Below are 23,920 nucleotides of genomic sequence, written 5' to 3'. Positions count from 1 at the left end.
CTCCAACCTTTCATCTAATTGCAACACAACACTGTTAGAATCGTACGAAGTCGACAACTTAGAAAAATAATTTTCCCACTCTTTTAGCGATGGTGTGGAATTAGTATCAGGCATGTTAATCCGCCTATTGCCTCGGAGAACATTCCAAAGGAGATTCTTGTCCTTGTCGTTATCAATGTTTGAAGAAGCTTCTTCTATGACCAGGTTATTATGACGACGGAGCTCTGCTTGGAATTCAGCCTCTCTCTTTTTCATTAGCAAAAAAAACTGGATGCGAGTCTCTTGGCTTACCGAGGACCCGCCATTCCCAATACGCTTGTTTAGCCGCCTTATTAGAATTTACCAAAAAAGGATTGAGGCTCCAAAAAGGTTTCTGCGCGCCCAATCTTATCCTATTAGTAGGAAAAACTGCCGCAGCATTATACTTTAAGCAATGGATTAATTCAAAATAAAGACAATTAATAGTCAAAGAGGGATTACTATCCATTGAATCCAAACTATCAGGGATATAGACTTTATCAATTAAAGTCCCAACTCTTTCTTGGTAAAGCGGTCTAAAATTTGGATTCCAATCAACCCGATCAAAAAATTTAGGAAGCTTATTACCAGAAAAACGAACTGGGGAAGGACGAGAAGCCAAAGGGGGTATAATTTCTATTTATATGTTTTTTTTATCTTGCAAAAGAAATCGAATTCTTTCTCTTTGCACTTATGTACACAATCTGAATGCCCATTTAGCCAGAGAATGGGTTTCAAAACTCTAACACATATTTTAAAAGACCATAGACTCAAAAGATAAGTCCTTAGTAATAAAATATCGAATTTCAAATCTTTATTACATCAGACTTTATCCGTTCCAGATTTTCTCCAAATTTTAAATATCTGACAAAGGTCTTTCCGACACGTTTTTAATTTAGCAAAAACTTGCTTATCAGAAAAATATTGAAAACTCGAATTTCAACATTTTCAAAAAACACGGCTTTTCCTTCCTAGATTTTGTCCTGGCTCTCCTTTGGAAAATATATCCTCCAAGGCTTTCACAACCAAGGAGCTAAGTATTCTATTAAACAGACCTAAATTTGCAATGGCTCAGACAAACGTAAATATATAAGAAATTATTACGAGTATGGAGTCCGGTATTTTTAGCTCTCATGGTGAAGTTGGAAATCCAGGCCTACTAAGAGGAGAAACAGTAAAGAGTATTCTTGATTATAAGCCGTCATGGTCGCTTACAACTCAATCAAAGGAAGAAATTAAAATCCTCCGAAATCTGAAAAAAGATAAAAATACAGTAATTACAAGAGCGGACAAAGGAAACACATTTGTGACTATGGATTCTGCAGATTATCAAAATAAAACATTACCCTTTTATTGCATAAAAATACTTACAAAGAAATAAAAACTGATCCCACAGATAAATGCACCAAGCAGTTTAGAAAAGAATTAAGACAATAGAATAATCACCCCTCAAATGTACAAAATTTTACCCCAAAGTTTGTTCAACCCCAAAATTTTATGGTCTACCCAAAATCCACAAGAAGGATACTCCGTTACGTCCTATTATAGCATGTTATAGCTCTCCAGCTACAGGTGTAGGAAAATTGTTAGCTACAATTTTCAAGTCAAGTCACCGAAATCTTGTATAAAAAATTCCATAGATCTTGTTGAGAAGCTGAAAAATCATAGTATAACAGAAAAAAATATCTTATCTAGTTTTGAGTCAGTTTCAATGCACACTTCATGCCATGTCCATAAATGTGAACAGGCCTTATGAAGAAAATTAGAGAAAAATTCTGCTTGGTCAGATTATAAAACCTTGGGAATTGACACAATAATGACGCTTGTACGTCTTTGCAACAAGTTCTCTTTATATTTTATGTTTCGAGAAAATTTTTCCTTCAGGTCAAGGGCCTACCCATGGGCACTGTTTTGTCTCCTTTTTTGGCAAATTTTTACATGGATTTCATAGAACAATCTGCTTTGAATAGTTTCCCCTTAAACACTCTCTCTGGTTTCGTTTCGTTGATGATATTCTTGCTGTTTGGGAACATGGTCAGGACTCTCTAAAAGATTTTTTGGCACATTTGAATTCTTTTGACTCGAATGTTCAATTCACAATAGAACTGGAAGATTCAGGAAAGCTCCCTTTCTTGAATGTTTTAATTATAAAAAATATTCCTAGCCTTGAATTATCTATATGCAGAAAGCCGACCCATAATGATCGATATCTACATTTCTCGTCAAAAAACCCTCCTTGTGTAAAAAGAGGGGTAGTAATTTTTTTATCCGACAGGGTTCTAAAAATATGTTCACGTAATCATGTAAAATTCGAGTTAGATTACGTTAAAGATATTCTATTCTGCAATGGCTACCCAATCAAACTCATTGAAAATATAATAGATAGACGATTAAGAAATGTAAAACAGGAAAATAGGGAGCCCGTCCCCCTTGATTCAGTTACACTGGCAATTGAAGAAAAAACTTTCACTACATTACCATACTTCTCAAAACTCGGCGACAGCCTTGGAAAAATTTAAAAAAAAACATAATCTCTCTGTTTTTTTCAAAACTGAACAAAAAGTTGAACATTTTTTAACTCGGGAAAGGATAAAACGGGCCCTATTCTAGTTAGTGGTGTCTACAGAGTCCCTTGTTCATGTGGGAAATTTTACATTGGCAGGACCCATCAACAACTAGGAGAACGATTGCATGAACACAAAATTTCAAAAGATAATTCCCTGAGATTTGAAAATAAAAATGACAACTTTGATTCAGCTCTGGCCCAGCATATATACGAAAAACCTGACCTTTTTGTTCTTTTTGAAGAGGCAACTTTAATATCTACCGTAAATGGCCTACCGCAATCTTTTAAAGAGGCAATTAAGATAAAAAAAAAATAGAAATAGAAATTTGGGTATAAATAGAGACACGGGAGATATTTATGACAATTTATGACAATTTAATATTAAAAGACTCTATGAATATTTTCGCCCAGTCTAATTTAAGACAACCTGTCCGCATATCTAATGAAAACCAAAATTGTAAACACGTAAAATCTGTTGTAAGGCAGAGGATGCTTGTTCAATCTAATTGGTATCTTCTCTTTCATTGATTTCAAGTTGTTTTTGTTTTTTTTTTTTGTTTGATTCAATGTCATTTTTCCTCTCGTACAGTTCAATTAAGAAGGTTAGATTTTGTTGTTGTTTCTTCTTTGTTTTTTTTTCTTTTTCCTCTTTCTTTTAGCTCTGAGGACGACTTGGCGGAGGTCCTTGTCGAAATATTTGCTTGTTTTTCATATTTTGCAACTGGCTGACAAAATCCTCGTTTTTCACCTATTTGATTTTTCTCTATTCATTTATTATTTCCTTTCTTGTTTTCATACGTCATGCATAGGCAGTATGGTCTCAGATCGTACTTAAGTCATATATTAGGGATGAAGGCATCATTACAAAATTTTTTGTTTTATGCTTAGTTCACTGTAAATTAACCCAACTTTCATTTTTATAAGATTAATTGTTAAATATTCGGCAAAGCCACTAAAATTGATCTTTGGCAACGCAACCTTTGCCAAATTAAAAGTATGACGTTCTCGAATGGATTTTAAAGATATCATAAGGTAAAGAATTTAAGGTAAAAAGGACCTAATTTAATAGAGTAGAGTGAAATTTTGTGTAGATTAGGGCGAAAGAGGATAATGTGAAGCTATTTTAGCCTCAGAGGACGTTCTGATGCGATAGGTATTTCCAGACAGATAATTTTTTCGGGAAAATTAGGTGATTGTTTTTGTTTTTCAATTTATTTATTATTATGGTTTTACAGAAATAGAGATTTAAACATTGTCCTACAAAGCTGTGATGTCATATTTGAGTTCTTACGATGAAGACATTTAGCTTATGAGTTAGAAAAACAAACAGGCATAAAATTACAATTTGGCTATTGAAAACTTAAAAAAAGATTTTACCAAAACGATGAGTCGAACTTGTATTGTTTTATCCGAGCTGATTTTTGGTGAGAGCACTGAATTTTTACCGGACCGACTAGGACTCAGGCAGCACTAGGCAGCACTGTCCCACTCGGGCACCATTGGAGGAAAATAGTCTATACCATAATTGCTTTTTTTTAAACTGTCCTTTTAATTTCAGGAGGCTGTCAAAAAGGAGCTGCTTGAATTCCGGAACGGTGTCATCTTTTCTTTCTTCATCATCAATGCTCTTTACGTTGTCTGTATTTTCTTCTTCCAAATTAACAAAGATTTAATTTATGTTGAATGGCCATGGGGGGCAATACACACTATATCCTACGAATATCCTACGGGATCTGTTCCCACGGTAAGTTTTCAATCTCCCTCAAGACGCTCATTAAACTAGTTTGTTTTCCAGCTAGTAATGCAAGGTCGGCACAAAGCGTAAGCAAGTTACTTATACTGAGAGACTTTCATGTGGGAAGTGAAGAGGCATTTTAATGCTGTTGATTTTAGGAAAAAATAGCGGAAAAGTTCAAATTCAAATGATTCTGGGGGGACAGTAGATATTAAGTAATCACAGCAAAAATGGTCAAAAATTTGGGCTATTACTTAACCTTCAGTTTCTTGTTTTGTCGAGTTCTCTTGTTCAACCCATTCCTCTGAGAAACAAGATACCTTGGTTACATTATGATAAAGACAACTTCCCGTCTCAGCAATAGGCTGAACCTTGGATCGAATCTTTTCAGATGCATATTTTTCCGATGATCTAGTCATTCTGATGGACTCGATGGATCAATTGCTGGAAGCGTTCTAAATCTTACGAGAAGAGAAAAATGAGATTGCCGATAAACTGGAACAAAACTAAAATTACGGCCATAGACCCATCGTCTCCGGACACAAATAGGTTTATTTTCGTTGGCGCGGCTGCAGAGGTGGCATTATGCTATATTAACTTTCGGTTTATCTAGAACCAAGTTTCATCCTAACATTTGTATCACTTTTATTATCATTTTTAATGTCACATAAAATTTGTCACATAATATTGACACATATTGTCAGTTGGCAGTCGTCCCTAACACCATGAATGCCTTTGTATCAAAGACAATTTTTTGTCATTATAGCCAATTATTATCACCTTTGTGGTCATATGCATCAGTTTTACCGTCTTGAACATTATTTGTATCGTCATTGGTTTGACTTTCTTTACCGTTATGATTTAAAGCCTCAAAAATCCCTCTATAATGTTTCCTTAAAATACCTTCAACCTCCCAGTATTATATTCGTCCAGTTTGCCCAATGCTTCTTCCTATAGTATATAATCGTCAATTTCACGTTAAGGGCCACCAAGAGCTGAGTCAGAGCTCCTGTGAAAAACTTAGTCATGAGTTCTGTGCCTATTTCTTTTTTGGAATTAAATATCAATTGCAAATGAAGATGGTAGATTGCAGTCTTGGCTTTGGTTTGTAAAGGTACTAAACACCAAAAAAATCTAATGAAAGTAAAGATCGACGTCAAAACTTAATGAAAATATAATTTTTCGTCCATCAAGGTTATCTCCTTCTCAACCCCCTCCCCCTTTATTACGAAACAATTTTGAATTACCATGTTGAAAGCACTTTTGAGTGCAACAAAAAAAATTTTAATGGGTAATTCCAAGTATTTATTTACTTATCACCTTTTAAAACATCTGAACTGAAAACCGTTGCTTAAAGCAAATGCATATTCAAAGCCCTTGCTGTCTTGAGATATATTTTTATGAATACTTTCTACCCATCTCAGTAGTCCTTGTACTTGAGCACTCGTTCTTAAGGCATTCGGAATAAAATCTGAAATTTTAGCATTAAGATATGGAGGTGAGGATGGAACCCCGTATATCAGCCCTCTGTATACGAAATACTTTTTTTTCGTTTTAAGGCTAGTGTCGTTCTTTACTTACATGAGAAAGCTTTTAAAACTTTTTATTTTTCTTATTTAGCTTATGTTCGGAATTAATACCACTCCAGGGGTTACCCTAAAAGAGGGCTTCCAATCTGCAGATCAGATTCTTTAAATCAAAGTTTAAATTTGGCAGAACAGTGCTTGATGTAAAAGATAGAATTTAGGCTATTCACTTTTCGAAATAAAGTAGGATTGCCCAAAGTAAATTCTGCAATGAAAGGGAAGCCTTTGCCCCCTAAGCAATTATATATATATATATATATATATATATCATGAAAAGAGAAATCACCAATGCAACAGCACAAACACAAAAAAAAAAAGACAGAAGGAGAAAAGGAAGACTGTTTTCCTAAATTAGTGATTAATATAGACCAGCACTTGAATGAGGCCTTAACCCTAATCATCCATACAATCACATAGGTCATTTATAAAGGTAATGGTAAAATGGAGCCTGGTAATTGTGACCCTATATCAGTGTTTCCTGTTAGCTTCTTGCTGAAAATGCATTTGTCCCTCGCTATTCGATTTTCTTGAGATATTTATTTTGTTAAATAGTAATCAGTTTGTTTTTCAAACGAATAGAGACAAAGCATACATTGATATTTCTAACTACTGTAATTGATTCAGCTTTTAAATAGTGGCTTTTGTGCTGGTGCTCTGTTTCTAAATTTAATTTTGACTTTTGACACAGCTGATCGTGGCCTACTATTGAAAAAACGTGAGATGCATGGGATCCGTGGTAATTTTTGGCACTTATAGAGAGCTTCCTCAGCAACTGGTACTGGTCTGTGGAGATGAAATCGATGTATTTGAACTCTGTCTTCTGGTTTGTGGCGTCTCTTTGGAACCCGTTTTATTTCCAACTGTCTTCCTGTTGTGCATAAATAACACGTCCAACTGTGTTCCCGATCGCTGCGTAAGGGCTAGCGATCTGACTATGAATCGCTGGTAGGTGGCAGTGCCAATGTTCGTCGCTGACATAGTTGCTATTAGTGCTGAAGACAGAAGAGTTGCATCAGTCATCCATAGAGCACATAGCTGATATCTAATATTCGTGGATGAGCATAAATGGTTTTAAAGTTATTCTGAATAAATTAATTTTGCCATTTTTTCCAGTCTCCAGGTTTTAGGCTTGGATTCAAGAAATTGTAACTCCGAGTTGAACTTTAAAGTCTGTTATCTCCTATAAGTATCCGGGAGTATGTGTTGATCAAATCCTGTCATGTACGATATATTTGTCTCAAATAGTGTCCCGTAATCTTAATCTAACGAAAATACATTTTTTCCTCCTTCTATTATACACTTTCCTAGTGTTTTCATTGCCCATCCATATGTAATTTATTGTGGTTTCTCTTATCTTGGGATTTAGCCTTCCGTTGTTCATCCTGTCCGTTTTTTAGGTAATTTTGTTCGGTTATTGAATAGTCAAGACCCAGGGTTCGCTACGAAACACATATGTACTTTTTAGTGTATTTTTTGTTTCCGAACTACGCGCATTTTGTTTTGTTCATATTTAGGCTAAAACACAGTATGCAGCTTGGAAGTTTACACACTATGCATCTCGTATGTTTCAAACCTTTAATTTTTTTTTTTTTTAGCTCAATAGAAGGTTTTTGTAATATTCAATCACAAACATTTGTATGCCCCATCTACGAAGTTGCTTAGCTGAATATTACGTATTCCGTAATTTTAGGTAAAAATTCAAACAAAGAAGTTACAGTTTGAGCCCATTGGTCTGGTGTTTGTACCAACATATTGTACATCACACTATTTGTAGATCATAGTGTTGTATATCACAGATTTGACTGCATCTGTGAAGTTACTTAGCTGAATATTACGTATTCCGTAATTTTAGGTGAAAATTCAAACAGAGAAGCTACAGCTCGAGCCCATTGGTCTGGTGTTTGTTATATTTTACTTCGCAGTTATGATAATCCAGTTCACAGCCATGTTTATCCACAGGATTAGTACGTTTGCTCATATGGTGTCTTCTGTAGAGCTTTCATTTTGTACAAGAAAGGTAAGTTTCTTTTTAATATTTACTCAAAATATTAGTGAAAGGTTTTATGTTGGTATTAACAGTCAAATTTGTTATCTTCCCTTTTCATGTAAGTTATTTCAACCGTCGAAAGAAACAGTATAAACAAACGTTGTCACAATTTGAGTTGTTGGCACTACTAGTAAGAATCAAGGATGTTGTAAACTTACTAATCATGGTTGCAGTGATTGCTGTAACTTAAAAAAGACCGAAGTTCAGCCCATAGTAATCAAAATTTAAAAAAGTCATTTTTGAAAAAACTGTCAAGTGTGAAAAATTGTCTGAAATTGATTCAGAAATGATAACTATGATTTTAATTAGTCCTAATGATAAAAACTTATTGCAAAAAAAATTACCTAAATTTCGAAAAATAGTTTAAAATTTTTGGAATATAAGGTCGGATCGAAATTAAAATGGCATCACTAGAATTGCCATTGTGAACAATCCCATGCAGGAAAGTTATAGCCCCCCTCCCATTTTGAATAAGCTGTAGGGCCGTAAAAAGAAACTGTCACAAGATGACAGAAAAGACTTTTAATAAGGCAAAGACAACTCTCTAGCCTTTACTGAGGTTTAAAGGGATAACAAAATCACCCTTATTTGTTACAATTTCCATTCATTTCTGTTTGACTTCATTTTTAGTATAGTTTGTGTATATTTCAGCTGATGTATAGTTTTATATATAATCAAATGTTTAAGGTTAAATATTGCTGAGATTCCCAGGAATTAGCAACATTATATATTAAACAACCAGTTTCGTTTTGTTACTTCGTTCCAGTCATCTAGATTATTATGAGCTTTTTTTTCTTGTCTATATGTTGATAAATAACGACCACACTGTTCAAAATATATATTGTTTCCAACAGAACGCAAATGACACTCAAGTCCTTTGGAGGGTTTGGAGGGGTTGTACCCCTTCTCTTTTTTGCGTCAATTTCTGTTGTATTTATGTTAAACCTTAACATTCATTTGGAATTTCGCTATATTCAGATTTCTTCTTTTTATCTATAACAGGTATCTGTTATTTTTGTTTAGTGTAATTATTCATACTGATTTCTATCTGTTTTGAGTTTCTTTTATTCGTTCATTGCAATTTCATTTTGTTTTAAGATTGAAATGTTAAATGACTTTATTTCTGCTCATTTTAGATTTTAAAGCGGATCTTTACCTTTTTTGAGAATAAGTATTTTTAATCATTTCCGTTCGTTATTAGTTGACATAGTTTTATTGCTGGTCAACTGATGAGATGCCTTTAAAATTATGTTCTTTTTTTTATTATGATCTGAAATTTCTATTGTAATGTTGGATTGTCTTTTATAAAAATGATCATTTCTAAAAAAATTATAAAAAGTTCTTTTGTGCTGCATTAAATAAATAAATTCAGACTTCACTAATCAATGCAACCAGGCTTGTTTCCTTGTTTTTTGTCTTGATTTAGGTTCCCTTTGCATGTCTACATGTCTAAAATTTTCATGCAGATCCACAAAAAAAAAAATCCGCTATAAATCGATCCAACCAGAACTTTTCCAAAATTTCTTGCCGTTTAAAATTTCAAGCCATTCAAAATCAAAAGTTTGTCGGTCCCTTTTACATTTCATATTTTCAGGTGAACCGTTATTTTTTTGGTGGGGGGATCTTCTTGGTTCACGGACTTCCATATAAAAGTCTTAGCCAATCAAAAATAATAATAATAATAATTTCGGCAAATTTTTTGGCCTCCGACTGTTCTGAAAAAAAAAACATTTTTGGCCCTAATTTAGGAATTAAATATTTTTCTGTCTTGTAAATATGGGCTCTCTTGACCTAAGGACCTAAGGAAATGTTGGTTCAATCAGAAAATAAGAAATTTTAGCTGTATTTGGCCCTATTCCTGGGGAGGTGGTGATCCCAAACTAATTTCTTCTACATTAGGTGCCCCTTGGTCCTGATTCTTAAGATTAAAATTCTCAAATTGATTGGGGATAGCAAGCTCTTTGGCGCATTTTTAGTTCCCCTTGCACCCTTCTCCTCCCAACGAAATATTTGGTTTCCTAACCCAGGCAGCAATTTTTGAAGGTTTCAAGCTAATTGGTAATAAAAAATTCGACCACTGCCAGGCCCCATATTTATCAGATAAATGCTGAACAAAGAAATAATCTTCTTTTTCAGAGCCCATTTACAGCAGAACCAGGTGTTTTCAGTTATTCCTTATGCATTAGGGTCAAGCAGATATTTTGGGACTTTTCCGGTCCTATTTTGAGGCGAATTCTTTTTTCTCAAATTCTTGGCCGAAGCATTTTTGGAAGTTAGTTTAAAGTCATTCATAAAAAGATCTGGCCCTTTTCCTATGATTTTTTTCGTTGGGGTTCTCTTGGCCCAGGGACCTGAGACTTTGGATTTGAGCCGATCGGGAAAAAAATCGTATTTTTGTTATTAGGTTCTCCTTGACCTAGGGACTTCTGGCTCTAGTTTTCAAACTGACAAGAGATAAACAGTGTTGTTGCCTAATTCCAAGCTCCTTACACACTCCCCCTCCAAAAGTTAATTCTGCCCAGGCAACTATTCATGAAAGTTAGAAACCAATCAGAAAGAAATAACCGTTTTGGGCTGCAATTTTGAGGTTTGCCGTTCCCCTCAACTAAAGTTTTTATGGTGTATAAAGGTTGATATGGCCCGTGTACTTACAAAATTAAGTTTCAAGCCGCTCAGAAAAAAATTGTTGGTCCTATTTTGGGCCCTATTTCAAGTGAACCAATATTTTATATTTTTCTTATGCAAAGAGAAGTCCCCTTGTTCAAAGACTTCCAGATATAAGTTTTAAGCTGACTGAAACTGTTGAACGTGGGGGGATGTGTCTCTGGGGATCTGCCCAAGAAATAACGGTTTTAAGATTCTATCTCTTCTGAGACAGGTGTTTTTTTCCGGGGGGGGGGATATTTTTTCACTTTTTCCTTGTGCATTGGGGTCCTCTTGACCCAAGTACTTAAAGATACAAGCCACCCTGAACAAATCTGAAACAAGTATTTTGGAACTTTTGCCCCGTTTTAGGAGAAACAGGCTTTTTTTACATATTAGATTCGTCATGGTCCAGACACATAGGGCTGTAAGTTTCAAACTGTTCAGGGACAATAATTTTGAAACCCATTTCCAGGTCTGTTAACATGAATTCTTCCAAACAAAAATATGTAATTTTCTTTACCTAGGCAATTAATCTTCAAAGTTTCTTGGCTATCGAAAAAAATTGGCCTTTTGGCTTAGGCTCTCGTGTCCCTAAATATGAATTGGTAAGTGAAGGGTTTCCTTGGCCTAGTCTAGGAGATTTCGATTTCAAGCCTCGAGCCATTCAGAAAGAAAAAGCTTTTGGTTTTTTTCGAACCGTATTTTTAGGCAAACCATCACTTTTTCTTTTATTTTATATTGTGAAAAGGGTATCTTGGACCAGGAGCATATAGGTTTTAAGTTTCAAGCGGTTCGAAAAAAAAGTTATTGGTCCTTTTTTCGGTCCTTTGTCGAGCTCTGTTTTTTAGGAAACCATTGTTTCTTTTCTTTCTGCATCGGGGCTCTCTCAACCAAAAGACTTAGGGGTCTCACTTTTGGGGGCCATTTGCCCTACAATATTTCTGCAGCTTAGGCTGCTCTTGGTCCAGACACTTTCAGCTGTAAGTTTCAAACCGGTCAAAGACAAAAACGTCTTTTTTTATTTCCGGGCCACCAACATTCTCTCCCCAAAAAACATGCATGGTCATCTATACTTCGGGAATGATCCTTGAAAGTATTAAAGTCAATCGGGCTCCCAAAACTAAACATTGCTCCTGTTTTTATTATAAAACCTACCTATAAACAATTGAAATTGCCTAATTTATGACCCTTGCCCCAAAAGAATTTTTTGCAGCTTAGATTCCTTTTTTGTAAGTTTTGTAAGAAAAGGTCGTTTTGTCCTTGAAAATATCTCTATAGGACCTTTCGAAAATTTTCCACAAAATGGTTATATCAAAATTTTGACTCTGAAAAAGGGCTCTTTAGACTTCACCTCACAATCAAATTGAAATTCCAATTCATATTGGATCGAATCCAACCGATATCATCACCCAAGCTTCTATGACCAGCTCTTGCATATGAACTTGCCGGGAAAAGAAGCGAACAAAAATTATATATGAAAGGCATATGCACCATCGGATTCATGGAGGCTGAGGGGGGGCCCCCAAGGTTTTATCTGGTGTAATCTTTCCCCATTTTTCCCTTTTTTCACTTTTTTTAGAATAAATTTGTCAGTTTGGTCAATTATTAGCACCTTTGTCACGTTTCCCTTCCTAAGATTTTTCTCAGAGGCGCCCGTGTCATATTGCCACCCTCCCCCAAGAGTTTGCTCTAGATCCACCCCTGGGCATATGGATCTTTATGAAGGTAGCGTTGGAGCGTACTCTCTAATTAAACTAAGTTGATTGATAAAACTATTTTTATTTTGCAGTTTTTTATTTACTGTAGAAAAACCGGTAAAAACATGCCTTTTTGGAGTTAGTTTAGCCCCAGTAACTTCTTCAGCGAAACATATTTTTTTTACAAACTCCCTAAAAAAGCTAATAGCGTTTCACAAAGCTAAAAAGATTTTACCTGAGAATACCTTTGTACCAGCAGCACAAACACTTTTGAAATAAGAGATCACCCATCATCTAATACGAAAACCCTATGCTTGGTTAGAAAATTAATTGTTCCTGTATATATCATGAAAATAGAGTTATAAAATACTTTTTTCTGTCACAGTAACAATATTAAAAGTGAATGTAATATTCCAAGTTTTTCTAATAATATGAATCGGTCAATGGCACTATAAAGTTCACATATCCAGTATGTCGATATGTTCTTTTTAACTTTGTTTGTAAATCTCCTAAATCTAAAAAATAATTCAAGTTAACAATCAAGACAATTTCTAGAAATATTTTTTTCTTAACTTTATGTTCGATGAGGGTAACGTTGTAGCTGTCTGAATGTTCAAGAATGTTTCAACTTTTTGTTGCTTTAAGCAAAAACGGGGATGGGAGTGAAAGTTTTGAAATGCTGAAAAATAAGTGCCAACCTCCCTCACTCACCCAAAAACATTCTCAAAAGTGAATTTACAGCCATGTATAAGCGCATTAAGTTAAATCTTCCCCTCCTAACTGTTGAGTTCCTGCTCAAAATATAATAACGAACAAACAAACGTTGGAATGGGAAAAAGTCCATTTATTAAATTTTGAATGTTTAGTTGTTCGTCATGGAAAGGCAGTGTGGTCTTGGGAAAAATATACAGAATTTAAGCTATTATGTTCTAAGAAGTATAATGAATTTATATTGTATAATAAATAAAACATAAATAAAAATTAATAAATAATCATTTAATAAATAATGAAAAAATAATCAGGATATAATAAATTTATAAAGATGCAATAGACCAGTTTGGAGTCCGTTGTGGTTTTTAGTATTAGGAAGAACAAAAAACCCTGAATACCAGCATAAACCATTTAGAACGTTATCAATAACCATTGTTTGCATCTATTAATATTTGTAAAATCAGGTTTCAAGTTTGTTACGAGTCTGGAGCAGAAATAAATGAAGCAAAACAAGTACTTTTAGCACTTCTATCATTTTATTTCTATAGGTTGAAGATATATCTGAAGATGCATTCATTGAAAAGAAAGGTGTTGAAATAGTTCGCAACCTTGGTGCTCTTCGCGACATAGATGGCGATGATGACAGTGATGCTGAATCCTTAGCCCCTGAAAGACGAAGAACTATACATAATCTTCAGGTTGGCGGGAAATTTGCCAAGAAAAAACAGATCGTGTCAGTCGAGGATGCATTTAGAAAAAGGTTCATGTCTATATCAGCTTCTCATAATTCAAGTAAGTCTATTTTTTTCAATACAATTAATGAAAGGATCTTGCCGAAGACAAGGTCAAAATTTCAACTATGTATGGGATGAATGTTCTTCTATATCTTTCAGTGAAAAATCTTATTGGGGCAAGAAGGGGGTTTTTCTTGAAACAAAACGTGGGAGATGAGTACAGGGGGATGGGTTTGGGGGGAGGGGTAAATGATCATTAGGGAAAGAGAAGTAGTACGAGGTTTATGCAAGGCATTGTGGGCAAGGCGTAAGGAAATTTGTGCTCTCCTTTCCTTAAGGGTGACTAGACTTAGTCCTAAGATGATAAACAAGTGAAGACGAAAAGGTAGAGATGTTCAGTGGCGAGAAAATCAATCATATGGACAACTTCACCTACATAGGTAGTACTATTAATAAAGATAGTAGGTGCAGTGAAGCTGTTAAAAGTTGAACAGCCAAGGCCCAGGGTGTTTTTTTACAGTTAAAATAAAATTGGAAGATAAGAAGATAAATGTGCGATCCGAGATTAGAATATATAAAACTACAGTAATGACAAATATGGTTTTGATGCCTGGGCGCTCCAAAAAATCGAGACCGATTTGCTAGATTTTTTGCTCAAGAAAATGCCTATCGATAGTTTTGGGTACCGGCAGACGGACTGTATCTAAAGTAATAGACTGTACAAGAAGATTGGTTCAATCCCGCTCTCTAGGGCTATAATGGGAGAAAGGTTGAGATGGACAGGGCACATGAAGGGTTACAGATTGCCTAAGTTTGTCCTTATCGCCCATTATTCTAGGGTCAAACGAAAAGCAGGTCGTCCCCGGGGTGGGTTGGGAGAATGTCGTTAGGAAAGATTTAAGTTAAATGGGAACCTCCTGGGAGGTTGTAAAGAGGGATGCTATGAATAGACTGCAATAGAGGAGGAGCATGCGTAGCTATGTCGGCATCACATGACTTGGTGCTGAAGTTTTAGTAGTAAGAGTAGAATAGTAACAACTAGGAATATCAGCACGCTTTTGTCATCTATGCTTCAGCAAGTATTAAAAACAATTGTTAAAATAATTGAACTTGCCGACTTAAAACTATCAAGTCAGCATCACTCTAAGGAAACAACAAATGAAGATATGATAAAGACTATCGACTTAAAACTATTATGTTAGTATTTATCAACGGAAACGGCAAAGCAGCCATTTTTGTTTATCCTTGAATTAATTTTAGCTCAGGTCATTATTGCATCTAAAGGCGAATATTGTATTGCAAATGGCTATCGACAAAGATTTGGCTGTAAATGTGTTGGGCAAACAAACATTGAAATCTTCAGGTATGACTTCAGCTGTTCTTTAAAAATTTATCTAGATATTTTTAAATGTTTAAGACTTCTTTTGTTTTGATTTTAATTATGGCTTGATTATAACCTGAAAGAAGTGTGGTTTAAGAAGTCTATGAAAAAAGTGAAAACACTACCGCAACTATGTTCTTACTTTCGTGAAAGCCAAGTTTCATTACACTCGCTGTGTTATATAAAGCCGTTGACATACCTCGTGTTATTTATCACTAGTGTTTTCGAATTTTTTTTTTACCAAACTGATAAAATAGCATTCTGCTCTTGTTTTCCTGGTTCTATAGATATCTTCTCGGTCTCCCATCACAGAGACCGGGAAACAAATGACGACCGGGATGCTGGGACACAGGGAATATAAATGACGACCTCGACACTCAAAGAGAAAGTACAGACTGGGACACCGGGACACAAATGACCTCTCTCTCTCTCTCTCTCTCTGGTTTGTACCTTTTGTATCAACAAATAGATTGAGTAATTTATGAACTTATTTAAAAAATGTGGCTGGTTAGGGTGTTTCTCTAATTTAATTAAATTTCCTTAATGGGAGTTTTCTCCTTTTTTGTTAGACAGAGAGAAGTGCTTGAGTAGTATTTCTTTATCAGTCTTGATATCTGGTATTGCATGTGTTTTTTTTTTGCTCCACCCTTGTTTTCTGTATCTTAACTGGTTCAATAAATTCAGTCCTTCTTTCATTGATTTGTAAGCTATGGAGACTGACCGTGATTGAAGTTACGCAAAAGTTTCAATTCCTCTTGATCAGTATCTACTGAACGTGCTGTTATCTACTATTGATCATTTGAAATTGTATTAATCAGCTGTATACTCTAAGATTAAATCTTTACATCAAATTTGTTTTGTGTTTCTTTGGTATGATTTCTTTCAATGTATGATTAGTCTCAGACTCCCTCTTATAAAATAATTTTTGTATAGACTTTTTTTTGTACAAATTTGTTTTGTAGAGGTCTCAAACCTTATTGGAAGCTGTAAATTAGGAATTAGCGTAGTAATTGCGAAATTTTTAACAGTAAACTTTACTCAACTCCTGTTTTCCTTATTGTTATTATTTGGCCATATTATCACCAACACGGGTTGGTGATTGCGCACATGTACCCTTCAGCTACCGGTGTCTGATACTTTTAAGCTTTGAAAAATAATTTTCTGATCTTTGAAGATGATCCAGTTTTGCGCAGACTGTCCATGCGTCGTGATACACTGCGCGCCTTAGAAATGAGAAGGGACACTTTAGTCAGCAACGAAATACGAAGAATGTCGCAGGTTAGGATGTCCATGTCCAACGCGTCGACAAGGTAAGAGTTCAGTTTTCTTTCTAATATTTTTATTAGAGTGTCCGTTCTTTATATTTATTTTGTTAATGTTTGTGCTCTTTGGGTTTTTCCCATTCCTTTCAGCAAAATGTAAAATAATATGAGGTTTGAAAAGGCTAGGAGTTGAGAAGGGTTCATTTATTGAAAGTACACTTCCAAAAACTTCACAACATTGTTTTTTCTTTAAGGTTTTTTAATGAAGTTTATGAACTAATTGTCTTAGAAAAATTCAAACTACTCAAAATACAACCCGTATAAAATATACAAATGCAAAACTTTAACCCAGCAAAAAATGAATGCGCAAAATTAAATTCATGCACGCAGCACAGGGAGGAAGGCTCTTAGGTGCAAATCCTTTGTGAAATTTTGACATTATATATGATTCTCCTAATAGCTGTGTAAATTTTTCACATGCTTAGTTTTTTCATCCATTTTTTTACATGTGCTCCCTTAGCTTATGCAAATTTCTTTACATGTGTGTGGTTCAATTCAGAAACATTCATCACAGTAGAAAACCCACAAGAAATTTTAACGGACAGAATTCTATTTGCTGAATCTCAACCAACAGTTTTTTTCAGCTCGTTTTTTTGCAGTGAAACACTTAAAAAATCAAAAATAAACGCATTGTTTTAACATTGTTTCTAGTGGTATACTTTTGCGAAAAGGTATAGGTAGACTAGGAGAGAGAGAGATGAATGAATTTTCCCTGGGGACAGTCTTGTCTCTCGAAGACCATGATCAACCTCACTTTCTATTCGTTTCATATTAGCACCCTTCCTAAATACTCCTGTGCATGTCTGAATCGATCTAGAAAAATGGAATACCCTCTATCATCGTATGACTTTTTTAGAAAAGTTTTTAAAGTGGGATAGGCTCGAGGCCCATGAGCTACCAGAGGCCCATTTTAACTCCTTGTAGGCCCAGGTCAGCAGAACCTTATTATGAAATGTAGAAACAGCAAACTTCGGACGGAGGGGCTATAGAGGATTGAAGCTGTATAGGGACATTTTCAAGAGAATCAAATAATGTTAATGATGTACAAAATGATAAGAATGATTTCGAGATTATATGAATGACATCAAAAACAATTAATAAGAATGACAATTACTGGCATTAACAATGTAAGCTAGAACACAATGACAACAAAATGTTTGGTCTTGCCGATGATGATATTGATGACGATGATTCTTATGTTCACCCACAATCACGACAATGAAATTGATGGTGAAAATGATGATAGTGTTGTTACATTTGATTCTTGATAATCTTTGAGGTCATATAGCTGATTGCCCCCTCCTTAATGGAAAATCAAACAATACAACCATGAAATTGGCTTTGCAGAGTTTAAGCAAAATGTGTATCTTAGCCTGTAAATCTTTTTTTCTCTTTCTCTCTCTCTCTCTCTCTCTCTCTCTCTCTCTCTCTCTCTCTCTCTCTCCTCTCTCTCTCTCTCTCCTCTCTCTCTCTCCCTCTCTCTTTCTATGTCTATCCATCTGTCTCTCTGTTCCTCTATTCATTTGCGAACAGTTTGATAGAATAAAATGAAACTTTTAGAATTCTCTACTTTTTCTAAAAAAAAAAATGCGGTTCATTTCATATTTTTATTTTGATCAATAGATTTGAAATAAGAACTAAATGTCTACAGAATTACTTCCTTATTTTTTTTCTGGTTTATTCTACGTTCTTTTGCTTTTACTTTTCTCTCTGATTTAGTGCTTAAATGACTCGTTTCATCTCCTCCCTCGTTTATAAGTCTAGGAGTGTTTGCTGGGATTTGCACCGTACATTCAATATACGTTGAATTAATTATGTTCAATTAATTACGAATAAATTGTATCTTTTTTTTGCTTGCGGTTATTGTATCAATTATGTGCTCAAGCTCTTACACCTAGATCTCTGAAAGAGAGAATTTATCACTGTAAAGAATTCTCCTTCACTGTTATTTTGGTCATTTTAAATATTCCACCGTCAAGAATGCCAACAGGGGAGTTAGACGACGGGAAATTACGCTGCTACTCATGTATTTTCTGCACAGCTTAGATACCAATACAGTTATGAAGACTCGATTTATTTTTGGGACACAGTGCGTGGTAGCAATGCTATTGGCTGGAGACAAGAAACATACCAATATTGGTATCTAAGCTGTGTGTGCAACAAAACAAAAGTGCGTCCCGCCTATGGTGTTGTAGTACAATCTACGCGTCGGAGTGCGGGCTTGGAAGAGGCGCCAAGTTCAGAGCTCTGTACCAAAAGCTTCTCATGGGCAAGATAGGAGTTTTCATAACTGTATATTGGTATCTAAGCTGTGATTTTCTGAAATCATTAAAATTGCTGAAAGAACTACCAAGGGTCTTTTCCAAGAGATAGCTAATAATGGCTGCTGGCTAAAGTGTATGGCTCTGTACTCCCCTAGTCTTCCTGAAATGACGCCCATGTACATCATATAATATTAATAATTTATTGCTTAAGAAATCCTACACCATGCTAAACATGCTTCAGATCGCAAAGCTGCTTCTCAGATTACAAAAATTCTTTTAAATCTCTGAGAATTTTCTATCAAGTGGCCAAAGTAAAAGCCTTAAACAGCACGGGATTGAAGGAAAGTGCTTTTCAGTGCGTAGGATCGAAATAGCTTCATGTTACAAGGAGTTTACAGAGGTAGTAAGTACAGAATTTAAACATAAATATAAGAAAAGTACAACATAGAGTTTAGTTAAAATTGGAGAACTTTTTTTGTATTCGTGTAAATTATTTTCATCAGATCTATCATGGAGCATTCCTCGTACGACATTCTTGTGTCCTTTCAAATTGAAGATGTAACGGGTAGATACTTTTTTCTGTGGTTTTATTATAGTTTGCGATTTTTTATATTAAATCAATGATTTTTAAAGAAGATAACTTTGTTGTTTTTCAGACAAAGTGTATCAGAAATTTCAAGAGGTAGCGGTTCTGTTAGCTACTACAGCAATCAAGCTTATGAAAATGGAGAAAAAGAAGATTAGCGTGGGTAACTGGTGTAAAGTTGCTTGCAGCTTAATATATATTTATACATTAGTGACTTTATAAAAAAAATATATTTGTTTATATTAGACTTTCTACTACTGACGGTGTAACTAGAGATGAATAGTGTAGCGTCTTGTTCATATAAACGGTAAATAAATATAATAGATGGAAAAATGTTTATACTTTAAGCGTTTGTTTTTTTAATTCTATATTTTTATTTGCGACAAGAACTAAATACAGTGTGATTAATTTTAGGTATACATTTTTATATATCTAATTTGTCAAATTTGCCACTAAGATTATTTATTAAAATTATATACAGACTACAATGGACTTCCGGCAGAGTTCATAATTCACGCCAATACGTAGAAAGAGCAATACGTAAAAAGAATGTTTTTTCCTTTAGCTTCGTCATTTAGAACGAATGGTTATAGAGATTTGGGAGAGGGCTCATTCGATCACGAACTCTTGGACATTGTTCTCTTTTTAAGTAACTAACCATTTTCACCCTAAATATTTTTGCCTCCTTCCTCCTTAGGTTTTGAAAAATAGCTTTCTTTGGTATTTCTATTGAAAATTGCCTAATCTGTATAATCAATAAAAAATTAGAAAAATACTCTCCCTTCTCTTCAGATTTTTAAAAACATATCCCCCCTAAATTTTTAGGAATTATCACCGCTGGACCCTCCAAAATGATTGATTTTTCGAAAGAGAAATAATATTTAAAGTCGATATAAAAACTTAAAAATAATTAGAAACTAGCATATTCAGCACTTATGGTTCTTTACGATTGGCAAAGCTATAGGATTGCCTCTGACTTAAGCAGGTGACTAGGAACGTTCAGTTCCCCTTCTGATAAACCTTCGGAATTATCAAAGGGAATATGGAAGGATTTCTATTGGGGTGATTTCCAGGGGGGCGACTAGTCATGCTAAAAACACGAACATTTTGTAATTTTTCGGAAACAAGAAGTAGATTTCTTCAAATTATTTCAACAGAAATACCAAATAAATTGATTTTTCAATGAAAACGTCCCTCAAAGGTTTTTTTTCAAAACATTGGGAGTGGGGTGGAGAATCTAGGAATGGCAAAAGAATCCTCAGTAGCGTCAAAAGTGGACGCTATTGAATGTAAATCGGATAAAATCTCCGAAATTACAAACTAGAGAAAAATAAATTAAAAACAGGAAACTTAACGCTATGGAGAAGCAAAGAGAGTGAAGCTCTACATTTTGTAAAATTTGTAAATCAGAAGTAGAAGACATACTTGTGGTGACGTTTGTTTTATCAAAGGTATGTTTGCTATGTGTTTTTCTTTGTGTATGCACTGTGGTCCAATCCTTGAACCACACAAATCTCATAGATTAAAGCCCCCCCCCCCCATCTCTTACTCTTTTCCAAGAAAGAAGAAAAAACTGAAAAAATTGTCATGCGAGTGCAGAAGGTCCGAAACGTGGTGAGAGATAACAAAAGGCTTCAGATCGATAGCTCAATAACCAGAAATCCATTGTCCATAAGTGGTATAATATATATTAATAATAGCCAAAAATCTTTATATGTTTTTTTCCCCAAGAAGAAACCTAAGTCTGTAGCAGCCAAGGAAGAATAACTTACTAGTGGTAATTTATCTTGAGCAGATTGGTTGCAAAATGAAATACATTTACAATATAATTTTCATTCAGCAGCTCTTTAAGTGCTTCACCTTCACTTAGTTTTCTTGGCCCTTCAATGTATTTTAAGCCACGAACATATACTTCCTGTTGCACGGCAATAATTTCATCTAGTTTGCGTTGGCCTTCGCTCCCTCTACTAAAACGTCAGATTCAAAGGTTTCGGGATTATTTTCAACTTTGTTATGTCTGTAAGAAGAAGAAAAATTTACTTGAAAGAACTATCATTTAATCATTTCCATTAAATCAAACTAATGACGCACATGATCAATAGAGTTAGTATCTTATAATATACTCTCTTATGAATAAGGTTGTTCTAGGCAATACTTTTCTAACTGCTGGAGTAGGTAGCCTTATTCTTTGGAACCCTAACTTGGACATAAGAAATGGCTTTCTTGTACAAAATGTTCTAGTTTAAAAAAGAATGGGGATTTAAATGTGCAATCCTTGCATAATTTAGCATCTAACTGGGTACTTACCTACTATAGTAAACACGCTCTAACTCTTGATGTGAATGTATGATCTGAGAAAACCGGTTTTATAGCCACTAAGACAAGCGACTAATAATAGAATGCATTGGACTTATATAATTTGGGATATATATTTGTACATTGAGGGGGGAGGGGGAGGGTAGAGGAAAAGTATTTGGACATTGTGAAGTTAGAAAATAATTCTGACTTCATAATATGAAAAATAATATTAGTCTACAAGAAAATATATTTTGATTGAAGACCCGCTATACTTTACCCCCAACTCCTCTCGCTTAATGTGCAAACATATAGTATAAATTCATATCAAAATCTTGAGTGTGTTTGCTATAATACGTAAGTTCCTCTAACTGTTCACCTAGGAGATTTAAACAAGTAGGCTTAGGGCCCTGTACCCTCCCCTCCTTTCTTCATGAAATCCTCAATCAAATACTTAAAATCGATACTTATGTGCTATCGGGAGTCCACTCAAGAAGTCGAATTAGGTTAATAGTAACAAAACATGTCAAAATATAATGAAAAAATAATTCTTTAGTAACAAAATTATGTTCCATATTAGTTTGTCCTACTCAAGCTAACTTTGTCAGAAAAATACAGAGAAACAGGTTTTAAACATATCCAACTTGTAAAGTGTCATCGGGATAAGACGTAACTAGGCTACCACAAAATCTTCTACGGAGGCGGATTTTGCATGATTCGAAAAACAGTCAAAAATTAAATCCAAACAAGATTTTTCTCAAATGAAAGTATAAAGAATTTTTCAGGCATAATTGTCCACGGGAAGTTTTCTGAGGGGAATTTTCAACGAGGATGGCTTTAAACAGGGGTATTTTATACAGGAGGAACTTTCCAAGGAGGAATTTTGCCCAAGGCTTTTTTCCAAAGAGGACCCCCAAGGAGGGGGGGGGGCTAGAAGGGAGCAGGATTTTTCTGTATTTTTTTTAAATGACAAGAGATTAATTAAAAACTAGTTTTCAAAACCTAAAAATAAGGAGCAACATCAAAATTTAAGACGAGCATAAACTAGCTCTTAACTACATGGGTACCCATAAGCTGAGTTTTAGGGAGGATGGGCTATGAAAAATACTTTATATCCTTGAATATCCGTACATGTTTTATCTTTTTTATTAGAGAGCACCTTATTGTAACAAACAAACAATTTTCCCATCAATAATGTGAAATGTAAATAGCAGGGAGGAGGAGGAGGCTGGCGATCCCCTTCACACCCATTATGTACGTCTATGCTTACACAAAAGAGGCTGCCCACTCCTCTTGAAAAAAGTTGAGTACTTCCGTATTAGCCAATGCAGACACGAGAATTGAAGTTTAGTTAATCCTGATGAAAAATACCATCAAAATATTACACTTTATTACAAAAATTATGGGAACTAGGTTACAGCAAAGAATTATGTAAAGCGGGCCGTCCAGACCGCATTATATTAAATACTTAATATGACATACCTCAAACAAAAGACGAACTCTATATGTTAAATATTTGATTAAAATATAACTACATCGTAGTTTTTCTGCTGAGCGTAGGCTAATTGTCGTTGAACAAGGACATATAAGAAAACGGTTCTCGCACATCCAAGAGAGCAAAATTCTCAAGCATGTACTGCTTAATACGCAAGTACCAAAAAAACTTTTTTCTATTTGATTCCTAAATAGATTGACCTAGAACGGGGTGAACTGAATAATAAAGTTTAAGTATGCCTTTTTTTATTGTAGAACATAAAAATATTAATTTACCTTCGGAACTGCCCCTACTTTTGCTTTTTAATAATCGCTACCAGTCTTTTATTTCCAATTATCCTTTTTTAACTTAATTCTAATCCGTTTGCACAAAAAGTCTCATGAGATAATAAACTCAATATTCTTCAACTGTCTATCATGTAGCAGAAAATACTGCAATCTAATTTGTTTCTACCCGATGCTACCCACATAATTCAGTCTTCTCACGTTAAAAAAAAAAACCGTCTATTACACGCCCTCTAAAATACAGTCTTTTTTGTTTTTTAAAGAAGTTTATACTACTTTTATAAGACCAACTAGAGACATACTGCAATTTTGTTCTTTTAATTATCTATAACAGGAAGTGGTGAAAATATTTGTGTAGGTATTGTTTTATTTTGATTCAGAATAAGACATACAAAACTGTTAAGTAGACTACTATGTCAAAAACATATTTAGCATTTTTGAAAAATCAAAAAATCAAGGTACTCAAGAATATACTTTTTGCTATCAAAGAGTATCTCTATCTTTATTTTGCGCTGAAGTATAAGGAAATGCAGGCGTAAAGATATTTTACACG

General features: G+C 34.6%; 1 protein-coding gene and 1 long non-coding RNA gene across 3 annotated transcripts in view; one reads left to right on the top strand and one right to left on the bottom strand.

Annotated features, from left to right (window-relative positions):
• Window positions 1-19,540, top strand: part of LOC136034664 (chitin synthase chs-2-like) — a 126,158-nt gene extending 106,618 nt beyond the window's left edge. For both annotated transcript variants that reach the window (XM_065715980.1, XM_065715979.1), the window contains 5 exons: window positions 4,143-4,328; window positions 7,758-7,922; window positions 13,555-13,798; window positions 16,296-16,431; window positions 19,364-19,540. In XM_065715980.1, the coding sequence (XP_065572052.1) occupies window positions 4,143-4,328; window positions 7,758-7,922; window positions 13,555-13,798; window positions 16,296-16,431; window positions 19,364-19,451 (819 nt within the window). In that variant the 3' untranslated portion in view covers window positions 19,452-19,540. The remainder of the gene's footprint in view (window positions 1-4,142; window positions 4,329-7,757; window positions 7,923-13,554; window positions 13,799-16,295; window positions 16,432-19,363) is intronic.
• On the bottom strand, window positions 320-23,550 carry LOC136034672 (uncharacterized). Its single transcript, XR_010619232.1, has 3 exons — window positions 23,359-23,550; window positions 21,066-21,310; window positions 320-1,270 (listed from the first exon to the last, which is right to left on the bottom strand). It is a non-coding gene; the product is annotated as an uncharacterized LOC136034672 (long non-coding RNA).
• Window positions 23,551-23,920: the final 370 nt, after the last annotated feature.

This window comes from Artemia franciscana, chromosome 13, assembly GCF_032884065.1.
Source record: "Artemia franciscana chromosome 13, ASM3288406v1, whole genome shotgun sequence".
NCBI lineage: Eukaryota > Metazoa > Arthropoda > Branchiopoda > Anostraca > Artemiidae > Artemia > Artemia franciscana.
Note: the sequence above shows the minus strand (reverse complement) of the source record. Positions and strands in the feature narration are given on the sequence as shown.